Source organism: Pan paniscus, chromosome 16, assembly GCF_029289425.2.
Source record: "Pan paniscus chromosome 16, NHGRI_mPanPan1-v2.0_pri, whole genome shotgun sequence".
NCBI classification, from domain to species: Eukaryota; Metazoa; Chordata; class Mammalia; order Primates; family Hominidae; genus Pan; species Pan paniscus.
This window is the reverse complement of record NC_073265.2, coordinates 31,820,253-31,844,122: the sequence shown is the minus strand read 5'-3', so window position 1 is coordinate 31,844,122 and position 23,870 is coordinate 31,820,253. Positions and strand designations below refer to the sequence as shown.

At 44.4% G+C, this 23,870-nt stretch overlaps 2 protein-coding genes and 1 pseudogene across 3 annotated transcripts in view; 1 reads left to right on the top strand and 2 right to left on the bottom strand.

The window, feature by feature from the left end:
• The window catches only part of STARD9 (StAR related lipid transfer domain containing 9), a 144,482-nt gene extending 127,081 nt beyond the window's left edge, over window positions 1–17,401 (bottom strand). For both annotated transcript variants that reach the window (XM_063596570.1, XM_003805597.6), the window contains exons 1-3: window positions 17,119–17,401; window positions 9,468–9,537; window positions 7,246–7,362 (exon numbers count right to left, since the gene is read on the bottom strand). In XM_063596570.1, coding sequence (XP_063452640.1) covers window positions 7,246–7,362; window positions 9,468–9,537; window positions 17,119–17,165 — 234 coding nt within the window. In that variant the 5' untranslated portion in view covers window positions 17,166–17,401. The remainder of the gene's footprint in view (window positions 1–7,245; window positions 7,363–9,467; window positions 9,538–17,118) is intronic.
• On the top strand, window positions 10,969–16,993 carry LOC100982004 (eukaryotic translation initiation factor 4E-binding protein 2). Its single transcript, XM_034938593.3, is given in 4 exon segments — window positions 10,969–11,602; window positions 11,605–11,666; window positions 11,668–11,721; window positions 11,723–16,993. Coding segments are annotated over 4 exon segments (360 nt in total). The 5' UTR covers window positions 10,969–11,394; the 3' UTR covers window positions 11,759–16,993.
• A 2,629-nt stretch (window positions 17,402–20,030) lies between the features above and the next one.
• On the bottom strand, window positions 20,031–21,575 carry LOC100983804 (myosin regulatory light chain 12B-like; annotated as a pseudogene).
• Window positions 21,576–23,870: the final 2,295 nt, after the last annotated feature.

The window sequence follows — 23,870 nt, the reverse complement described above, 5'->3', positions numbered from 1 at the left end:
ATTCAAGCCCAGGTTTAATTTCAGAGAAGCAAATTGACTTTAATACAGATTCAAGCCAGAAAAAATACAGGCCAATTTTGAAGAAAAGCTTCTGCTGCAAGTCCAAATATTAACAAATACTGAAAACAGCATTTAGACCAATAATGACTTGCCTTAAGAATGGAAAGCTGGCCGGGTGTGGTGGCTCACGCCTGTAATCCCAGCACTTTGGGAGGCCGAGGTGGGCAGATCACTTGAGATCAGGAGTTCGAGAGGAGCCTGGCCAACATGGAGAAACCAGTCTCTACTACAAATACAAAAATTAGCCGGGTGTGGTGGCACACACCTGTAATCCCAGCTACTCGGGAGGCGGAGGCAGGAGAATTGCTAGAAACCGGAAGGCAGAGGTTGCAGTGAGCTAAGATCGCACCACCGCACTCCAGCCTGAGTGACAGAGTGAGACTCTGTCTCAAAAAATAAAAAAAAGAAAAAAGAAAAAGAAAAAAAACAGGAAGCTGACACCAGGGTCAAGGGGTAATGGACAAGACAGGTGCTATAATCCCCAACCACATCCCATTCACTATAGTCTTTTCTCTCCCCTTCTCCAGTTTTCCATCTCTTCCTTTTCCCATATCCTTCATTTTCCTTTTGTACTGCAGCATAGCGTTGAATATGAACTTTGCAGTCAGATGATCCTGTGTTCAAATCTAGAACTCACATCTTACTGTGTAACTTTGGCAGATCATATAACTTCTCTAAGCCTAAATTTCCTCCACTATAAAAGGGGGATAAAATCCTCTACCTTTTAGGGTATTTAAGAAATTATATCAAATATACATAAAGAGATGATCAGATCACTAGTAGGCTAAATGGTATTTTTTTTGAGAGTCAGTGAGGTTTAGTGGAAATGACATAAAATTTAGAGTTAAACAGTCTTGAATTTGAATTCTTGCTCCACCACTTACTGGCAAGTCTAATAAACGTTCTGTGCCTCAGTTTCCTTATCTACAAAATGGAGTAAATAATATAGATCTCATAGAACGTGAATGAAGTGATAAACATTTACAAATGTATCTGGCTATCAATAGGCATTTAACAAATAAAGCTGCTTCTCAGCAGAACTTGCAGTAGCTGACTTGTCCTCTAGTAGTCCCTAGTTGGTGACAACTGATCTATTTACTCAGGCATTTCACCACTAAGGACCAGGAAGAGTGCCAAAGCACTAAGGAATTTTAACTTTGAACCTATCTTTTGAGGCTGTAAATATAAAAAGACAGAGAATGATACAATGCAATAAAAAGACCACCACAAGGAAGCCTGGGTCTGTTCCAGCTTGAGCACTAACCACCTGTATAATGCCATAAATTACATGGCCAGATCTGTAACATATGAGGGTTGGCCTAGATTAGTGCCTAATGTCCAGACTTTTTCTTCTTTTTTTTTTTTTTAAGATGGACTCTTGCTCTGTTGCCCTGGCTGGAGGGCAGTGGTGCGATCTCGGCTTACTGCAACCACCACTTCCCGGGTTAAAGCAATTCTCCTGCCTCAGCCTCCCAAGTAGCTGGGATTACAGGCATGCACCACCATGCCTGGCTATTTTTTGTATCTTTAGTAGAGACAGGGTTTCGCCACGTTGGCCAGGCTGGTCTTGAACTCCTGACCTCAGGTGATCCACCTGCCTTGGTCTCCCAAAGTGCTAGGATTACAGGCGTGAGCCACTGCGCTCAGCCTGGACATGTTTTTTATTGTCACAGTTGGGGGATTGCTACTGGCATCAAGTGGGTAGAGGCCAGGAATGCTGCTAAACATTCCACAATGCACAGTACAGACCCCCACAACAAAGAATTATATGGTCAAAATGTCAACAGCGCTGAGGTCAACAAACTCTGGCCTAGATGACTAACAAGTTCTTTTCAAACTCTAACATACTAAGAGGCTATGACAAGGCAGCACTGATACAGTTTGTGTATCTGTCCCCTCCAAATCTCATGTTGAAATGTGACCCCCAGTGTTGGAGCTGGGGCCTGCTGAGAAGTGTTTGGTTCATGGGGACAGATCCCTCATGAATGGCCTGGTACCCTCCCCACAGTAATGAGTGCGTTCTCGCTCTATTAGTTCACACTGGAGCTGACTGTTTAAGAGAGTGGCCTCCCTCCCACCTCTCGCTCTCTCTCTCTCGCTGTGACATGACTGTCTCCTTCCCCTTCTGTTACAACTGGATGCTCTCTGAACCCTCAGCAACAGCAGATACTGCACAATACTTTCTGTAAAGCCTGCAGAATTGTGAGCCAAATAAACCTCTTTTCTTTATAAATTACTATGCCTCAGGTATTCCTTTATAACACAAAATAGACTAACACAAGCACCAACACTGATCAGGTGACATTCTTGTCAACATCTACCTCTGAATAGCTTCTTAAGATGCTGCTCTAAATCCCCCTAAAGTTAGATATTTAGATACTCCCTCCATATCCACTAAGGGAAATTTAGATAGTTCCCTCAGATATTTTGATATCTGAAATCAATGCCATATTTCTGAGCAGTCCTTCCTTTGTAATAAGAAGAAACCTAGGGATGAAAGACACACTGTATCCTTTATAGTTAGAATCCATGCTTCCAAAGTCATGAGAGTCCTTTTGGGAGAGCAGATAATTTAAATAAATATGAATCAAGGTCAGGTGTGGTGGCTCACACCTGTAATCCCAGCACTTTGGGAGGCCAAGGCAGGCAGATCATTTGAGCCCAGGAGTTTGAGACCAGCCTGAACAACACAGCGAGACCACATCTCTACAAAAACTACAAAACTTAGCTGAGCATGGTGGCACACATATCTGTAGTCCCAGCTACTCAGGAGGCTGAGGTGGGAGGATCACTTAAGTTCGGGAGGTTGAGGCTGCAGTGAGCTGTGACTGTGCCACCCTACTCCAGCCTGAGTGACAGAGTGAGACCCGGTCTCAACAACAACAACAAAAAAAGAATCAAGGTTAGAAGATGTGACACACACAACAGTAAAGATGAATCTTGGCCAGGCGTGGTGGCTCACGCCTGTAATCCCAGCACTTTGGGAGGCCAAGGCAGGTGGATCACAAGGTCAGGAGTTTGAGACCAGCCTGGCCAACATAGTGAAACCCCATCTCTACTAAAAATACAAAAATTAGCTGGGCGTGGTGGCAGGCGCCTGTAATCCCAGCTACTCAGGAGGCTGAGGCCAGAGAATCACTTGAAACCGGAAGGTGGAGGTTGCAGTGAGCCATGATCGCACCACTGCCCTCCCCAGCCTAGGCAACAAGAGCGAAACTCCATTTAAAAAAAAAAAAAAAAAGATGAATCTCAAATACATCACGCAAAGTGAAAGAAGCCAGATTCAAACAACTACATACTGTTTGATTCCATTTTTATGACGTTCTGGAACTGATAAAACTGTAGGGACAGAAAACAGATCAGTAATTGTGAGGGCCTGGGGAAACAGACTATAAAAGAGCATGAAGCAATTTTTGGGATGATAGACTATTTTGTATATTGATTGTAGTGTCAGTTACACACCTGAATGTGTTACTGTACAATAAAAAGGTGAATTTGGCCAAGCGTGGTGACTCATGCCTATAATCCCAACACTTTGGGAAGCCAAGGCGGGAGGATCACTTGAGCCCAGGAGTTCAAGACCAGCCTAGACAATACAGCAAGACCCTATCTCTATTAAAAATAATAATAAATAATTGTTAAAAAAGAAAAAAAGGTAAATCTTTCACTATATCTAAATTATACTTCAATAGACTGACCCCTCCTCTCAAAATCTGATCACTAATGCTGTGGAGAGCTGGATGCAGTGGCTCACACCTGTAATCCCAGCACTTTGGGAGGCCAAGGCAGGTGGATTACTTGAGGTCAGGAGTTCGATACCAGCCTAGCCAACATGGTGAAACCCTGTCTCTACTAAAAATACAAAAATCAGTTGAGCATGGTGGCGCACGCTTGTAGTCCCAGCTACTCAGGAGGCTGAGGCACAAGAATCGCTGGAATCCAGGAGGCGGAGGTTGCAGCGAGCCAAGATTGAGCCACTGCACTCCAGCCTGGGTGACTAAGACTGTCCACACCCCCCCGCCCCCCACTCCAAAAAAAAAAACGCTGTGAAGAGGATAAACTGGATTACATCCAAATTCTTTTCCACCCCAAGTCCTAAGATTGTATGGATTCCACCTTTCTTACCCGTCCGTGGTGGCCTCAGAGCCATAGTGATTAGGGTTAAATCTGAGCTCCAATTTCTGTGTTAAAGCAATGAGGCCCTCTGATTGTATCATGTAGATATGAGTCCTGCCACCACTCTGGGACCTCTGGCTCCACTCCAGCTTGTGACAGAGGTTCCCTTCCTTCTCTTTCCTATCCTAACTCCTCTTGGGACCAATGAAGGACTCAGACAATTAATAAACAAGCCAGAAGAAACCTCAGGAGACACTGGTTTATCTCTCTGCACAGGCTTCCTGTCTGGATCTCATTTGATCTTTCCATTAAATTTCAAATCAGGCAAAAGAAGAATCATATTTATGAATTTCCCTCCTCTATGGCCTTTTGGGCTTTCACTAGATTTTTATACAGTTAAGACACATAAATGTAAAATACGAGACTCACAACCAAACTCATACTCAAGCTTAATGATACTAATACACACACACACACACACACACACACACAAACATATAAAATTTTAACACATTCACACACCCCCTCCAAGATGACTGATTTATCAAATGTTATACAAAATAGTTAATTCCTATTATGTACAGAACAGCCACATGTATGCCATGGCCAGGGAGGTCTCAAACAGCTATCAGAATGCTCATACTTTCCGCTAACGGAAAGGCCACTGTCTTCTATGCCACAAATATAGTCACAACTGTGGACTGTTATAGGAGTCCCATCTTTCTTACTCAAAGTTAGTTACTTTGCTGGTTCTTCTTGGAGGAGCTCAAGGGAATGGTTACAAACACTAGTAACCAGATGCCTCATACACACTTGAGTGCTGGGATAAAAAATCAAGGGCCAGCCTGGCATGGTGACTCATGCCTGTAATCCCAGCACTTTGGGAGGCTGAGGTGAGCGGATCACCTGAGGTCGGGAGTTCGAGATCAGCCTGACCAACACGGAGAAACCTCGTCTCTATTAAAAATACAAAATTAGCCAGGCATGGTGGCACATGCCTGTAATCCCAGCTACTCAGAAGGCTGAGGCAGGAGAATCGCTTGAACCCAGGAGGAGAAGTTGTGGTGAGCCGAGATGGTGCCATTGCACTCCAGGCTGGGCAACAAGAGCGAAACTCCAACCCCCCAAAAAATAATAAAATAAATAAATAAATAAATAAATCAAGGGCCACAAGACAAGCCTAGACCTGCCCCTGTCCTCATATTCAAAAGGACAGAGAAGACTCAGTGGAGGGCAGGTAATGTCCACACTGCTCTTTTGTACTGAGCATTAACAGCAAACACATTAGGACTACAAAGGTGAGATGCTTATATAACAGACAGCAAATCCCACAGTGGTCTAGGGTCTTATTTCTGTGTGTTCCTTTCAGAAGGGAAGAATGGGGTAATTTAGAAATATTTAAATTTAGAAATATCTACATCTGTGATTTAGAAATATTCAATCATCTTCAGAAGTCTACAATAGCAGAAAATCAGTACTGTCTCCTCTGAGTCACTCAGACTTGATAATGTTGTTCCTTTGACATAATTATTAAAAGCTTTATAGCTGAGTGCAGTTACTCATGCCTATAATTCCAGCACTTTGGTAGGCCAAGGTAGGATAATTGCTTGAGCTGAGGAGTTAAAGACCAGCCTGGGCAACATGATGAAAACCTGTCTCTACAAAAAATACAAAAATTAGCTGGGCATGGGGGCACACACCTGTAGTCCCAGCTACTCAGGAGGCTGTGGTGGGAAGATCACTTTCAGCCCAGAAGAAAGAGGCTGAAGTGAGCTGAGATCATGCCACTGCATTCCAGCCTGGGCAACAGAACAAGATCATCTCTGCCCCCCGGCCCCCCACCAAAAAAAAAAAAAGTTTTATGAAAGACTGAAATATTTGTCAGAAAACATAGTTTGACTTTTTATTCAAAGTTATATAGAATCCTAGGCAATGACTGTCCAGGTTTCCCCAAAAATATTTCTATTTCCAGTAGTATTTCCCAAGGATATATTCCCATAGTCTTTTCTTTCACATGTGGTATGATGATAATGAACCATGAAAGGCCAAGTAAATGGCTTTTCCAATTTTAGGTTTGGACTTTTGCAAAGTACCCTGATAGCTGCTGGGGCAAGGGCTACTGTCTGTGGCCATAGAAGTGAATGAGGCAAGGCTTGCTGGCCATGATGGGGTCTGAGTACATGGCCTTTAACAGTGATCAAACCAAGACAACACTGCTGCTTCAGAGAAAAAGAGAAGTCCTGTAGACCCACTGGCCAGACCTCCTGCTGCCTTGGAAACTTGACCGAGAGCTAAGCAGAACCACAAGACACACGACGGGTGACCAACAGGCTCAGCTGGCAAAGCCTTGGCTGCTGAAACAGCAGATCGATAAGATTCACCTGCCTCCTACCTACCTTGCAGGCTGGCTGACTAGCTGTCTAGCCCTTTTCCACTCTGCCTAGGAGGACAAGTACAAGCCTAAGGTTCAAAGAAGATACTAACCTCTATAATTCCCTTGTGCTGCACATAATACATGGCTGTTCACCTATCATAGGAGCAGAACACTACCTGAGCTAACTTATACCCACCTGAATCATGAGGAGGCTCAAGCCTAAATGGACACTAGCCAACTCTGATGTCCTGTTCAAGCAGTCTTTTCCCACCTTCTTTGTTCTTTCTGGAAGTGATACCTCTCACTACCATTTCTCAGACCAAAACATCATTAGTTTCAGACAAAAGTATCATAAGAAATAGCCAGGACTCAGATTTCATGTTAATTTCCCAATGATTATCCAGTTATGAGGAAATGAGGAAATACACGATATTACCGCATTTGAAATAAGCTTCTTTTGTTACCTACCATGAAAATGGTTACTTGAAAAGGCCAATGGTTTCTTGATGTATTGAAGTTTCTTCTTTTTGAAAATCTGTTAGTTATTTCAAAATTTTCTTAAAGTACCAATTAGAGTACTTCCAATCTGTACAACTGTGCTATACTAACCTTGCAAAGTATCTTTATAATAAACATCTTAAATATTATACATAAAAAAAGAACTGAGGTGAAAGAAAAATGATAAATGATATTACCACATCTTGAGATGCATACTGGGGATCCTCTGGGTTGACTGACCAGTAGCAGTAATCAAAGCCAAATGCCATAACCTTCTCCCGGGAGTCCCCAAAGCCATCTGGTCGATTGTCCACCTAAAATCAAACATAGGATCCAGTGTCTTTTCTATCATAATATTAGAATCTGGCCAGTGGCACTTGATCACCCTCTACCATAGCTAGAGAGACTTGGACTGGTCATGAGACTGTTTATATTATCTTCCTGAAAAAGAAAAGGTAATCTTTCTCTCCATCTTATTAGATACAAATAAAGCACAGATAACTAAATTTGTCTGTCATTCTATCATATATCTGCCTACATATGAACCAACTATATGAGATGTGGTAAAGCTTGGGAGAGAAAGCCTCTCCCGCTCTGGGCATCTTCTTATCACTACAGGTTGAATGTCCCTTCTTTGAAATGCTTGGGACCAGAACTGTTTCGGAATTTTTTGGATTTCAGATTTTTTTGGATTTTGGAATATTTGCATATACATAATATCTTGGGGATGAATCCAAGTCTAAACATGAAATCCTTTTATGTTTCATATACACTTTATAAACATAGCTTGAAGGTAATTTTATACAATATTTTTAATAATTTTGTTCATGAAATAGTTTTGGCTGCAACCCATCACATGAAGCCAGCTGTGAAACTTTCCACTCATGGTGTCATGTCAGCATTCAAAAAGCTTCAGATTTTGAAGGATTTCAGATTTCAAATTTTCAAATTAAGACGTTCAACCTATATTATTTCTTTTCTAAGTATTTCTGCAGAGGATACTGGGAGTGCGTGAGTAGTCTGGCCACGGTGCCTGACAGGCTTCATCAACCTGGGGCTTTCACTGAGGTTCCTGGAATATTCAACCCCCATTTAGACACCACATTGGACAGAAGAGTCAGAAGCAATCTAGCTGCTCAAGGTAGATGAGAGTAGAACCAGAGCTTGGCCTTGCACTGACCTCCAGGTACTGAGGAGAACAGCATTATTCACAGAAATGCCTTATCTTATACACTCTGGACAGGGAAAGATAACCCTGCCACTAGCCATCATAAACTACAGAAGAATGAGGCTGCCAGAATGATTAAGAGATTCTTCCTGGATAACTGACCACAGAGAAGTCAGCAGCCAGGGAGGTGTGCAGAAGGCAGATTAAAGTTTGATCTTGGCTGAGACTTATTCTTAAGAACCAAAAACATGAGAATCTTACAACAAAGCAGCTGAAGTGATTAGGCAACAGCAATATAAATAAGAGACAGCAGAGAATAAAAGGTCCTTTGTCCCTGGGGAGCCCTGTTGAAAGTCTGGTAGGTCCCCATTGTTTTTTAGCAGAGAACTAATGACAAGAGGAAACACATCACATCACAGGAGTAACAAGAGAGCAGGCATGACTGTGAAGACTGGGGTCCAAATAACTCTGTTTTGCCAGTTTCCTCAGCTCTCAGGAATGCTGAGTACCACCTGCAAGCTGACTATAGCAAAAGTCACATGGTCAGCTTCCCTAGTCTCTCCCCACTCCCCAAGGCCCAGAAAGAAAGAAACCCCTCCGTCTTCTGTTTGCCTGGCAAATGGAGGAACAGGATGGAGAAAAATTAGCCCTAAGGGAGACTGAGGGGTATGGAAGGAAGTTCCAAATGTCTGTCCAATTATGACTCTAAGTTCAGTAAGATCTGTGAAAGAGAATCTGTAACAAAACCCAGGCTAGTGACTGACTCCCTTCTGGGATCTGAAAGATGTTACGTGGATCTCAGTATAGCTAAAAGAAACCCTGCATTACCAGATGCATACTACAATGCCTAATAATGTCTCTAGATAAAGTGGTATCAACTGAAAAGATAAGGACAAAGTTTAACTGGTGGTCAGGTGAGTTAAATAGAATATGGATTGCCTGCAGCACGATTTAAGTTAACTATTGCCCCCAAAACATCCCAAGTTTACTTTCAAAACATCTACCAACTAATTTCCAAAACAGATGCACCCTATCTGATAAAACTTAGGCTGCAGCAGCCAAATGCCCTGCACTTCTTTCTTGATTTCTTAATTTGCTTTATGATTGGCATAAGCTCCTCCCCCTATTCCTCTTATATACCCCTTCCTCCCCAACTCTAAACACATTCACATATACACCTTCATCCTGGAAGCCCCTGTAACAATATTAGCTCCTCAGTGGAAAGAAAATGAAAAACAATTTCAGGCTTACCTTTAAATTCCTGATTTTTGCCACTTTGCCATCAACTTCCACAATAATTCTTCCCCCTTCTTTGGTCTCCCTAGAAACAAGACCCAAGCTCAGAAGAAATGTTGTTTTTAAAATCAAGAAAAAAGAGGCTAAAACCAGTGCTAGTGGGACAAAATATTTCCCTACTGCTGTACCCTTAAGAGAAGCATCTGTCTCCATAAATGGCTATAAGCGTCACATCAAGCAGTCCCCTAGCTGGCATGCTTCCCTGGATCTTTACAATTTGGCTCTGCAACAGCTCACATTCACATTTAGTACCCTCTATGTGTAAGGCACTTTATTACGGGCACTACATATTGTTCTTCATCTTACGCTATCCTCCTACGTACCCTCCTGACATAGCTTGCTAACATATCATTTTTACAGGCAGAGGACTAAAGCTGAGAGAAATTATGTAACTTGTCCAAGGTCACACAGCTATCAGTGGCAGAGCTAGGATTTAAACTCATATTTGTCTGACCAGGAAGCCTAGGCTCTGAATTATACCTTAGAAGTCAGGCTTAGAAACCCTAGAGAGTGCGGGGAGCAGTGGCTCACACATACAATCCCAACTACTTGCAAGACTGAGAGGCAGGAGGACTGCTTGAGCCCAGGAGTTCAAGGCTGCAGCAAGTTATGATCACGATGCTGCACCCCAGCCTGAGTGACAGAGCAAGATCTCATCTCTCAAAAGAAAAGAAACTCTAGAGAGCATCCTTGGCCCAGCATATAACACGGCATCATCTCTCATTTTCTCCAGCATTTTGGGCATGGATATTGACAAAAAAAAAGTATTGGAATCCTCTCTGCTGAGACCCTGAGAATATATTTCTCAAATCCTTTCTTTATATCTTCTTAAATCAGAAGCAGGGCCAAGCTCCTCAAGAATCTTCCTATGTTGCAGTTATGTGGTAATACTGCTAACAACTAAACAATCTCTACACTCACTTTAATGGGCTTAATTCAGATGACCCACATACCTGATACCTATCCTTTTTCATAATATGAAAAGCCACAGCTAAAGTACTCATGACCAAAATGTTAACAGATGAGAATTAATTAGAACATCCTCCACTACAAACAATAAAAGTTATCAATTAAATTACTCCTAGCCTAGAACCTGAAAGTTGAGACAATACCTTCAGTCTTATTTTTTATCCTTCCTCAGGCTTCCCAGGCTATGACCTAGAGGACTGGGGGTAGGAGAAGCACAGTGAGACAGGGGTCTTTAGATTTAATTTTGTTTATTGATTTATTTAGAGACAGGATCTCACTCTGCTGCCCAGGCTGGGGTGCAGTGGTGCAATCATAGCTCACTGCAGCCTCAATTTCCTGGGCTTAAGCATTTCTTCCACCTCAACTTCCCAAGTAGCCAGGATTACAAGCACTTGCTACCATGCCCAGCTAATTTTGTTGTTGTTGTTGTTGTTGACGACACAGATTGGTATTGAACTCCTGGGTTCATGCGATTCTCCTGCCTCAGTCTCCCAAAGTGCTGGGATTACAGGCATAAACCACACTGCCTGGCCCCTTGTAAAACGTTTAAAAACCAGACAGCCAAGCACAGGGGTCTGAGGAATAAAGATTGTTGTAATGTATTCTTTTATCAAATGTTCATAAAAACCATTGAAGTAGTTATCCCTATTTTACAGACTTGAAAACAAAAAACAAAAAAAGCTATGTAGGTTTCCTGTCATTGTGGTCTTCGCCGCCGCTGCTGCTGCTGCTGAGGCTGCTGGCGAGGCCCGAGGATCGGGTGGCGGCAGGGGCGGAGACAGACGAGGGAACTAGAGGAAGCGAGCGAGGAGTGCGCAGAGCTCGCTTTTCCACCCGCCCTAGGAGCTGGAGCAGACCGACCCGGCGCCGCCGCCTACCCGCCACACAAAGCCCAGAGCCCGCGTCCACAGCCATGTCCTCCTCCGCCGGCAGCGGCCACCAGCCCAGCCAGAGCCGCGCCTTCCCCACCCACACCGTGGCCATCAGCGACGCCGCGCAGCTACCTCATGACTATTGCACCACGCCCGAGGGGACGCTCTTCTCCACCACACCAGGAGAAACTCAAATCATTTATGATAGAAAGTTTCTGTTGGATCTTCGCAGTTCTCCCATGGCTCAGACCGCACCTGCCATCTGCCCAATATCCCGGGAGTCACTAGCCCTGGCACCTTAATTGAAGACTCCACAAGTAGAAGTCAATAATTTGAACAACTTGAACAATCATGACAGGAAACATGCAGCTGGGGGGTGATGCTCAGTTGGAGATGGACATCTGACTCTCCTGCAAGGATTAGAAGAAAAGCAGCAACACTGGTACCTGTGTGCACCTGATTTGGCCAATAGGATCAACAGTGAAAAGACACAAGAGGCAATACCAGCAGTCCCCATTACAGTCTCCGTCTCCCACTCTTCCTCTGGGTGCCAAATGATGGGAAGATGAGCTTCATCTGACCATTTCTTCTCCCTGTCTCCTGTTCCCCTTCCCAGTTAAACAAGTTAGATTGAAGGCCCTTGGTGTATTTCTGTAGCGCTAAGCAGTCCTTAGAGGAAAACAGTTAAACTCTAGTTTTTTTTTTTTTTTTTTTTAGACAAAGTCTTGCTCTGTCGCCCAGGCTGGAGTGGAGTGCAGTGGCATGATCTCTGCTCACTGCAACCTCTGCCTCCCGGGTTCAAGCGATTCTCCTGCCTCAGCCTCCTGAGTAGCTGGGACTACAGGTGGCCGCCACCACGCCGGGCTTTTTGTATTTTTTACCTGAGACGGGGTTTCACCATATTGGCCAGGCTGGTCTCGAACTCCTGACCTTGTGATCCTCCTGCCTTGGGCTCCCAAAGTGCTGGGATTACAGGCGTGAGCCACCACGCCGGGCCTTCTAGTTGTTTTTTTTATTGAGAGCCACCCTCATACCCCTCAATTTTGTCCCAAATCAAATACCAACCTACAACTGCCTGGCTTGTTGTTGTTGTGCTTGGGAAGAAATGGGGAAGTCTGAGGAAGGGATACAGAGGCTTGGGGGGCCTAACACCATTCATGTTCCTTTGTATCCCACCTATGGTTCAGTGTTGCAGGATTCTGGGCTTGGGGTCTTTAAAACTAGCAGGGGGGAATGATAAAAAAGAGAGCTGCTTTTCCTTTTACCTTGAGGTATTTGTCCCTTGGGACAGAGCACAGTTTGTGCAACTCTGGTAGCATTATCCTGTGACACTGTTTTGAGGTCCTCTTCCCTTCTTTCCTCTGGGAGGAATGTCTTCTGTCTTTGATATTATAGTTCATCTTCCCATTCTTTTACTTAGCACATTTGTGCAGGTATTTTTAACTCTGTACATCAGAAGAGAGCCCTTGATAACCAGTCTTGCTCTTCTTCTGCCATTCCTCCCTGCTTGCATCTTGTTGCTGGCAGAGTCCTCTTGTACTTCAAGAAAGTGAAGTGATTTTGTCTGCTCCTAGAGCAGGTCCATACCAAGTAATAGAGGCACTTTAGCCTCCACTTGGTGGGTAATGCCTGATCATAGTATTGTGTCAGATAATGCCTAAGAATGACCTCTGAAGAGTGTTGACCCATTTGAGTACCCAGTCTCAGTAGTCATTTTTAAGTCCAGTGAGCACTGTGATAGTTGTTCTCAGATTGCAGTTTCTTATGTTTTGAGTTTGAAGTTGATTTTCAGAATGTTCTTAGAAAAGAACTGCATTTTTTTTCCTTTGTGGATCTGCTTTGTTTGGCTGCTGGGATAGATCAGCATGGGCTTAAAAAATGTGTTCTTCCAGTTTTCTTGCCTTTCCTATCGTACTCTGAATTTCCCTCCCTACCTCCCTCACTGTCTTCCTCTCTCCTTCCTTTCCTTCCTTTTTCTCTACCTGGCCATTTTACAAATTTACATCAAAGACAGCTCAAGTGTTAGTATCTGAGAATATCTGTCACTCCTCTTATCTGAGAAGTGACCTTTTATTTTTAAGATGACTACAGACCTATTTTTAGATATGTTTTCAGTACCATTTTGAACAGCAACTTTTTAATTAAACATCTTCCAATGTTAGGAAGGTGAGAAATGTTCACAGGCGAGTCTGCTGTTCTATGGGACCATCTTTTGTCTCCTCTCATCCCCCAGGAGCTCTTTATTTTCCCCTCTAGTTTTGGGTGTGCATGTTTGGAGTCTGTAGTGGTTGGTTTGTAAAACGACCATTCTGCCTTGTTATGGGTTGTTCATGAAAGCCTCATTCTTTTCTCTAACCCTTTAGCTTTTGCATTCACCCTCCTTCCCACCTACCTCTCCTGGGACTACTGATGGGCATAATAATCCCAGGAGAATGACTCCCCTCATAGAAAGATTAAAGCATCCATCCCCTCATAGTTAAGTAGCCATTGGTGTCCTGGGAATTTCTGGTTGGATTTGGTGCCCTGAACTTTCTTAGTAAGAAATCAGATCCCAGGGTGAGAGTAACAAGCTATTTGGCCAAGAAAGAAACCTGTTTGTTTTCCTTTTGAAGTATGAAAAGACCCTGTTTGTGAACACATTTTAGAAAGAAGAGAGGAAGGATGTCTGCAGAACTTTGTTCTGTTTTCTGCTACAAAAATGTGAATAGTTCAGAGTGAAAACCTTTTGTGATGGTTGATGTCTCTCAGGAATAAGCTGGATCTCCAATGTTTTGGGGATGCTTTGAGTCTCAAAAATTGATAATCAGAAAAGTATCTTTTGTTTGTTTAATGTATCCCTGTTCTGATTTTAAACTCCAAATCTCATTTTACATATTCTTGGAAAAACTTTAAAAAAAAAAAAAAACAAAGCTATACAGTGGGTAAAGAGTAAGTTTTGACAGGGCAAATAGTCTTCTAGAGCCTACAGTATTGGCAGATCAGATGTGTTCTCATAATGGTTAATTGGAGTAGACAAAGGGCAGCAACTTCATAATGAGATATGCAATTTCTGATTATGGGAAACTGTGAGGTAGAGGGGAGGACATCAAAACCATTTCCTATACAGCAGTATCATTTTATTGAGGGTCAGGCTGGGTGTGGTGGCTCATGCCTATAATCTCAGCACTTTGGGAGGCCATGGCAGGTGAGGTCAGGAGTTCGAGACCAGCCTGGCCAACATGGTGAAACCCTGTCTCTACTAAAAATACAAAAATCAGCTAGGTATGGTGGCAGGCACCTGTAATCCCAGTTACTCAGGAGGCTGGGGCAGGAGAATCGCTTGAACCCAGGAGGCGGAGGTTTCAGTGAGCTGAGATCGCGCCATTGCACTCCAGCCTGGGTGACAGAGTGAGACTCCATCTCCAAAAAAAAAAAAAAAAAAAAAAGAGCGTCAACTCTAGTCCTACTGAATAAATAGGCACTTGAGACACAAATGCAACTTTTCTGTAATCTCAGAAAGAGCAGTAGGTCTAATGAATCAAATCTTGGCTCTTACTACTTTTAGAACTTAAGCCAAACCATTCTGTCATCTGGAAAAACAAAAAATAGAAGCTTGGGCCAGATCATCTGTAAGATTTCTTCCCAAGCACATCAGATCCAATGACTGTCAACTGAGTGTGTGCCAATGACTTATTTGAAGGTTGGAACAAACCACATAATCACCAGATTCCCGACATTCAGATAAGCCTCAATGAAGACCATATAACACCCCCTGAAGAACAGCTGCCATCTCTGCAGGATTCTGTGAGAAGAGGGAAGTGATCCGGACCTCTTGGCTGGGGCCACACTGGGTTTATCTGTATCTGCTCCTGAATCTTCAGCCTGCTACAATCTGTTCACACCTGGGTATCTACAGTCTTGACATCCTACCACTTGCTGCTCAAGGCTCTTAACTTGAGCTGAAAGTAAATAAATCGTGCTTTCATTTTCCCTTCACTTTTGTTTGATATGTTATTCTCTACTGTGGCTGCAAGTAAACCAATTTCAGCATCATTTTCTTAATCTAATTCATGCTATTATAAATTCCTAGTGTCCGGCTGGGCGCGGTGGCTCACACCTCTAATCCCAGCACTTTGGGAGGCCAAGGCGGGCAGATCACGAGGTCAGGAGATCGAGACCATCCTGGCTAACACGGTGAAACCCCATCTCTACTAAAAATACAAAAAATTAGCCGGGCATGGTGGCGGGTGCCTGTAGTCCCAGCTGCTGGGGAGGCTGAGGCAGGAGAATGGCGTGAACCCGGGAGGCGGAGCTTGCAGTGAGCCGAGATCGCGCCACTCAACTCCAGCCTGGGCGACAGAGCGAGACTCCATCTCAAAAAAAAAAAAGAAAAAAGAAATTCCTAGTGTCCAAGGAACTGAGAAGTTACTGAATGTTAGGAGTGGTCAATACTGTTATCCTGAGAACCCTAAAAGAACAGTTTCACAAATACAGAATATACCAGAGACTACCTCCAGCATAGCATCTGCACTTATAAAACCCCCCCAGCCCTGAGCTACCACATCCAGTTATGAAGAAGCCAGGTGTCACAAGCCATTTACCAATCAAAACGCAGCAGTTCAGGCATCTGCCTTCTCTCTTTCTTCAGTGTACCTCTTTTGCCTTCTTCCTATTCTCTTTAACTTTTTGTTTCTTTCTATCTCATTGCTCTTCTCATTAGTCTGTCAATTACAAGACTTTTCAAAGCCAATCATTTCTATATGAGGATGAGCATAATCCACACTAGTACCAAATTTTATTATGGGAGACAATGTCTTTCTTGATCCTTCTGCCCAATTATCAAGCTATCTTATGTCCCAGAGATTTTTTAACTTGCCAAATAATTCCAACATGTGCCTCCTGGTCCCCAAAGCACCCTCTGCCAGATTTACCTCCCACCACTCACTTCCCTCCACACCAACCACCCTTTCCCCACCAAAACTTAACCTCTAGTTAGTCCCTTACAGTCTAAGTCCTTTGCTCTTGGCGGTCTTACTACATAGAAGGCTCTTTAAACTCTCTCCACCTGTCAACAAACTCTAATTGATCTTTAAAAAACACTTCATCTGGTGACAAAGAGAAAAAAGTTCGTGGCTGCACACTGGATGTCTCAAGGGCTGAGATGAGAGGTGCGGGATCAAAATAAGCCACGAGAAAACGGGCACTGAGGGCTCTGAGAGAAAGAAGAGGTTGGAACAACTTCCCCTACTTAACAGTTCCGTTCTGGATTAAATCAGCTGTCGAGCACAGAAAGAAACCGCGACCTGTGTGGGCCTCAATTTCCCCCTCACGCCCTCACCTTCTGCTTTCTCCACATCTTCGCAGAGAAACCCACGCGCACCCAGGAACACACACCATTCAGCCTCAGTCCTCATGGGTACTCCCAAGCCCCCAGAAAGAGAGAGGAGAATGCTCATCCCTCTCCCAGCCTTTCTCAAAGGCCCAACCCGATGCAGCAAGCCTCGAGCCGCGGTCCCTCGAAACTCCTGCTGGCAGGACGCCAGCGACGCTCACCCAGGGCAGCCCTCCCGCGGCCGTCCGGGAACCGCTATACCCAGGACACAACGCGAAAGCTCGACTGAGGTCCCGTCCCGCCAGGCCTCCGTGGGTTCCGGACCCCGACCCCCCCCCCCGGGTCACTTTGTCACCGATTTCTGCGCGCCAGAATCTCTGCAGCGGGAGACGCGGACCTCCCGCTCTTTTCAGCTCCTGTGAAGCCTCAGGCGCCCTCTCCCGCCGAGACTCACCTCTTGCTGAGCGGCCGGACCCGCACGGCGACCTGCACGTTCGCCATCCGTCTGCCACAACCCAAGTCCAGCGGGTCAGCTCAGCCGCAGCATCCCAGGCCCCCGCCCTAAGCCCAGACACAGCCCAAACCCAGCCCCGCCCGCCCCACGCGCCTCTGGGGACGCCGCCGCGCGGACGCGAGCTGCCGCTCGAGCGGGGCGGTGCCTGCCTAGCTTCGGCCAATCCTGAGCCCGGTGGGCGGGAGAACTCCCGGCCCCGCCTCCCCTCAATCCTCCTTAAAGCCTCCCGACTCGCCCCCGCCCAAACACGCGCCGCAGGCAGAGGAGGCGGGCCTCTGTGGACGCTCGGCCAGTCTTTAGCCTGGTGGGCGGGAGGATGCCAGGGCTCGCCCCGCCTCGTTCCACCCGAAGACTCCCGGGTCGCCCCCGCCCAAGCACGCGCTGCATCCCGAGCCGGGTGGTGCCCGCCGAGCCTTGGCTAGTCGGTGGGCGGGAGGACGCCCGGGCTCGCCCCGCCTCGCTCCGCCCTACAGCCTCTTGGGACGCCCCCACCCATGCGCGTGCCGCACCGGGCCCAGCAGTGCCGGCCCAGCTTCAGCCAATCCTGAGCCGAGTGGGCCGCGAGGACGCAGTGCTAAGTCTGTTGTTCCTGGCCTCGCTTACCCAGAAATAGTTTTTGTTCTTCCACTCGGTGTCCGTGCTATGTAAAGTCAAGTAAATCAACTTTTGGTCCGAAAGTTTGCAAAGTAATTTGCTAAATACTTTTATTCTCTGCGTTCGCTTGAACTGTCAATTCTGTGGTTAAATTTTCGAGGCAGGCCGGGTGCAGTGGCTCACGTCTGTAATTCCAGCACTTTGGGAGGCTGAGGCGAGATCACCTGAGGTCAGGGGTTCGAGTTCAGCCTGACCAACCTGGTGAAACCCCGTCTGTACTCAAAATAACGAAACTTAGCCGGGCCTGTTGGTGTGCGCCTGTAATTCCAGCTACCCGGGAGGCCGAGGCAGGAGAATTACTTGAACCCGGGAGGCGGAGGCTGCAGTGAGCCTGGATCGCGCCACTGTACTTCAGCCTGGGCGACAGAGCAAAACCCTGTCTAAAAAAAATAAAATTAAAAAATAGAAGGCAATCCCTTACTGGCAAGGTACTTCCTGACATCAGGGACAAAGCATAGATGGAACCAATTCAGATAAAGGGTTATTGTCCAGGTCTTCTTGTACAACCAAAAGACAGGTGGCTGGTGTTTATCTTTTCCCTTCAAGGCTTGAGGGTTAGCAGCCATATAGATAAGGGCAGTGCTGATCATAAACCCAACTGCATTTGCACAAAATATTAGCGTATCCCTTCCTGCCTTAAATCCTGGTACTTGCTTCTCTTCCTTACTAATAAATGTCCTTTGTGGCATTTATTTTTCCAGAATAGGGAACTGGCATATGCACCGAAAAGCTGTTCAGGCAGATACCCTTTCTTCTCAATGATTTCCTTAATGGTGTCTAGGAACTCATTTGCTCCCTCTTGGTCAGCAGAAGCTGCTTCTCTTGTTATCTTGACATATTTTAAACCAAACCTTTCCAAATGTATCAAATCATCCCTTACTGGCATAAAATTGTTTGGATCGTTCACCTTCCTTTTGCTTCAAGTTGTCATATAATGACTTTGCTTGTTCTCAAATCATATTAAGAGTATATAGGTATATAGATAGGTATGTTTTCCTTTTTTTCTTTTTTTTCTTTTCTTTCTTTTTTTTTTTTTTTGAGATGGAATCTCACTCTGTCGCCCAGGCTGGAGTGCAGTGGCGCGATCTTGGCTTACTGCAACCTTCAACTCTCTGGTTCAAGCAATTCCCCTGCCTCAGCCTCCCGAGTAGCTGGGATTACAGGCGTGTGCCACCACACCCAGCTAATTTTTTTGTATTTTTAGTAGAGACGGGGTTTCACCATGTTGGCCAGACTGGTCTTGAACTCCTGACTTCAGGCAATCTGACCACCTCTGCTTCCCAAAGTGTTGGGATTAGAGGCGTGAGCCACCACGCTGGCCAGGTATGTTTTTCTTATAGCAATCCTGTACCCACATAAAAGCTTCATTTTCTGTTTGTTGTTGTGTGTTTTTGGTTGTTTTGTTGTTGTTGTTGTTGTTGTTTGAGACAGAGTCTTGCTCTGTTGCCCAGGCTGGGGTGCAGTGGCACGATCTCAGCTCACTGCAACCTCTGCCTCCTGGGTTCAAGCGATTCTTCTGCCTCAGCCTCCCGAGTAGCTGGGATTACAGGTGTGCACCACCATGCCTGGTTAATTTTTGTATTTTCAGTAGAGATGGGGTTTCACCATGTTGGCCAGGCTGGTCTCAAACTCCTGACCTCAGGTGATCTGCCCACCTCGGCTTCCCAAAGTGCTGGGATTACAGGCATGAGTCACTGCACCTTGCCAAAAGCTGCATTTTCAATATGAGATAAAAAGACATTTCAGGGCTGGGCACGGTGGCTCACGCCTGTAATCCCAGCACTTTGGGAGGCCAAGGTAGGAGTATTGCTTGAGCCTAGTAGTTTGAGACCAGCCTGGGCAAAATGGTGAGACCTCATCTCTACAGAAATTAAAAAATAAAAATAAACTATAAAAAGGTATTTCACAAAAAGCTCAAGGTTTTTGTGCGTCCTGGTGTAGTTGTGGTCATGGCTGCACAATTTTTTTAAATTTTACAATGGTCCTTACAATGGATTCATTTATCATGAAATGGAGGCAACCACAGCTTCAGATCTATAGTACATATCAAGCAATTCAGCTTTTTCTTGTAATGTCATGACTTTTCTCTGCTTCTTGGGAGCACTTCCAGCATCACTAGTGGCACTTGGTACTGGTCCCCTGATGTTATTCAAGGCTTATGATATTGCACTGAATACGGCGAAAAACACCCAAGAACCTCAAGAGATCACTTTTTATTGTGATACACAGTTTACTGAAGAGAGGAACTGCTATGATGATTAGCATCACAGAGTTTTAAGCAGATGCTGGCAATACTTGACTCACTAAAACAGGAGGCAGTTACAAAATTACAGTAGTACAGTACGTACTAGTTTATAGAGTTATGTTTTGGGGGGGCTTTCACATTTGTTGATTTTTATTGGCGATCTCTTTTTCAATACAATTTATGGCATCAACCCCATTTCCAGTCTGATTATACAAGTGCTAAGTGGCAGACAGGTCTGGAATAAATACATTTAAAAAAAAGGCAAAGCTGTGAAACTAAGTTGCATGCAACAGGTTCTATGAGGGTGGGGGAAGTGTGTGAGAAATAAAACAGAGTAAGACAATGTAATTGGAAGGTTTTAGCTAAAGTTCTTTTCAGTCATCTTTGTCTTTTACTCCATGTTTCAGGATGCTTGTGAACTCGATGTAATTGAAATTTCCCTTTTTGTCAATAGGTGCTTCTCTGTGCAGCTCATCCACTTCCTCATCTGTAAACTGATCCCCCATGGTTGTCATCAGCTCTCTCAGGTAATCTTCCTGAATGGTGCCTGTTGCTTCTTCATCAAAGCAAGCAGAAGCATTTCTGATGACATCTTCAGATCTGTGCCATTTAACTTCTCACCAAACATAGTGAAATTAATGGGCCCTGGTGCCTCATTCATCGTGGCATCAAGGTATGCATCAGTGGGATTCTTCCCTAGAGAAGCAAGCATATCATGCAAATCTTCCTTGTTGATGAAACCATCTCTGTTCTAATCAATCATGTTGAAGGCCTCTTTGAACTCCTGAATCTGTGACTGGTCAAACATGGCAAACACATTGGATATTGTGCACTGAGGGCATTTCTTGGTGGTCTTCGTCTTTGCCTTTTTGCTCGACATGGTGGTGGTTTAATTCTGGCGCCAAACACCGTAACTGGAGCCACCCTGTGCGAGATGACGAGCGACAGTGAAGAGTGTGGGGCTGTGGCCGGACAGTGGCGGCTATGGAGTTATGATTTAATACTGCATTTTAAATTTGCTTACACGTACAGTCTGTATGTTTTCATAAAATTTAACTTTTAATTGATTTGTGTGTTTTGTGGTAGTAAATGATAGACTTGTATCTATATATATTTTTTGCATTCAAGATATCTGTAGGCCACACAGTTCATCTGTGAATTTTTCTTTTTCTTTTTTTTTTTTTTGAGACAGAGTTTTGCTTTTGTTGCCCAGGCTAGAGTGCAATGGCACCGTCTCAGCTCACTGCAACCTCCGCCTCCTGCGTTCAAACAATTCTCCTGCCTCAGCCTCCCAAGCAGCTGGGATTACAGGCATGTGCCACCATTCCTAGTTAATTTTGTAATTTTAGTAGAGACGGGGTTTCTCCATGTTGCTCAGGCTGGTCTTGAACTCCCAGCCTCAGGTGATCCACCCGCCTCCGCCTCCCAAAGTGCTGGATTACAGGCGTGAGCCACTGTGCCTGACCTGTGAATTTTTCAAGCTGTCACAAAGCTCCAAATTTCCAATATATTTATTGAAAAAAAAAATTGTGGCTGGGCACAGTGGCTCACTCCTGTAATCCCAGCATTTTGGGAGGCCGAGGTGGGTGGATCATGAGGTCAAAAGATCGAGACCATCCTGGCCAACATGGTGAAACCCTGTCTCTACTAAAAATACAAAAATTAGCCGGGCATGGTGGTGTGCACCTGTAATCCCAGCTACTTGGGAGGCCGAGGCAGGAGAATTGCTCAAACCCAGGAGGCGGAGGTTGCAGTGAGCTGAGATGACACTACTGCACTCCAGCCTGGTGACAGTGAGACCCTGTCTCAAAAAAAAAAAAAAAATTGCATATGCACTTCAAGCTTATATTGTTCAAGGGTCTAATGCATAATTTTTTTAGTAAACTCAATTAGTGGATTCCCCAAATTGTGAGATAAATCTTTTATGTAAATTCATGTGTTTTACAGATATGTGAAGAAATCCCACAATACACTAATTACAGTCTTATTAAAATCTCAACTCTATTATAGATTTTGCATGTCAAGAAATCTTTTAGGTTCTGCTATTCCTCAGACTGTTCCTGACTTCATTGAGGGTTTCAAAGGATAAATCAGGGGTCAGACTGGTAGAGTCACATAGAGAAAGAAAGAAAATAAGAAAAATGCTGGGAAAACCAGGCAGCATCTCAATTCCTCCAGAATAGTCTTCACAAACTGGCATCACTGTTATGCTGGCAATAAATTTGCAAATCTCACACACCTCTTCTAGTGTAAGTAGGAAACACAGACATTCAGGCTAGGTGCAAGGGGCTAACACCTATAATCCCAGCACTTTGGGTGGCCAAGATTGCTTGAACCCAGGAGTTCAAGACCAGCCTGGGCAACACGACGAGACCTCATCTCAACAAAAAAATTTAAAAGTTAGCTGGGTGTGGTAGGGCACAGTTGCAGTCCCAGCTACTTGGGAGGCTGAGGTGGAAGGATCCATTGAGCCCAGGAGGTTCAGAGTGCAGTAGGCTATGATTGTGCCACTGCACTCCAGCCTGGGTGAGAGCAAGACCATCTAAACAACAACAACAACAACAACAACAACAACAAAAGGCATGCAGAGCTAATTTTTTTTTAGTATCCACACATCTAAAAGTTGAATAATTAAAGAAAAATTAATCAGCACCGATTGACTCTGGAAGAGTATTAAATTAGCTTTTCTCTTTGAAGTAGACCTCAGGCTTAACTTACCTCAAGCTCTTTTGATTCTGAGAGCCTATATGCCTATACTGTATAAGTTAAACAGTGCATCAGTCCTTTCTATCACTTTAAATTCAGACTAGGACTAAAAAATTTTAGTTAGAAATTACAAGTTTATTTTTATATTTTGAAAAAGGCGTAATAGAAAACAAAAATAAACAACCAGGCATATCAATATTTGTGACATACACACAAAAATGAATATAGGAAATAACACGAAGAAAAAGCATAGTATGTTTTGAAACCAACGTGGGGTATGAACAGATTTTTGATGAAATACAACTAAAGGTTTTAAGTGTCTATGTAATGTTCGAGATATTACGATCACTCTTATCCTACTAGCAAAAATTAGCAAACTAGGCTTTAAAACATGATTCCTGTTGTTTTAGCAGGATTTATTTTGGTAATGATCCTGCTTCCTTATAAACAACTACTTTACTTATCATTGTTGAAGGCTTCTTGTGTTAAGGAGTGCAATGAGGCCAGGCACAGTGGCTAACACCTGTACTCCCAGCACTTTGGGAGGCTGAGGCGGGAGGGTCGTTTGAACCCAGGAGTTCGAGACCAGCCTCAACAACATGGCAAAACTCTGTCTCTACAGAAAATACAAAGATTAGCCAGGCGTGGTGGCGCGTGCCTATAGTCCCAGCTACTTGGGAGGCTGAGGTGGGAGGATCACTTGAGCCTGAGAGGTCAAGGCTGCAGTGAGGTCAAGATCGGGCCACACCACACTCTCAGCAACCTGGGTGACAGAGTGAGATCCTGTCTTAAAAAAAAAAAAAAGAAAGAAAAGAAAAAAACAAAAAACAAAACTGATGTACATGTTTTAAAGCAAAACAGAACCCCAAGTCTAAAAGTAAAATAAGCCAAGGTTAGTTACAATACTGATTAAAAAGAGTATATCCTGAGGCAGTTGTTAGTATATCACTCTCTATTATATGCACAATAACCTCTGATAGGTAAAATAGCTGAGCATTTTGCAAGGTAAACCTCCAAAGGTATACCACAATGTGCCTTTTTCTTTGCTGTTTCTTCTTTGCCTATTCCTACAGCTACCAGTAAACAC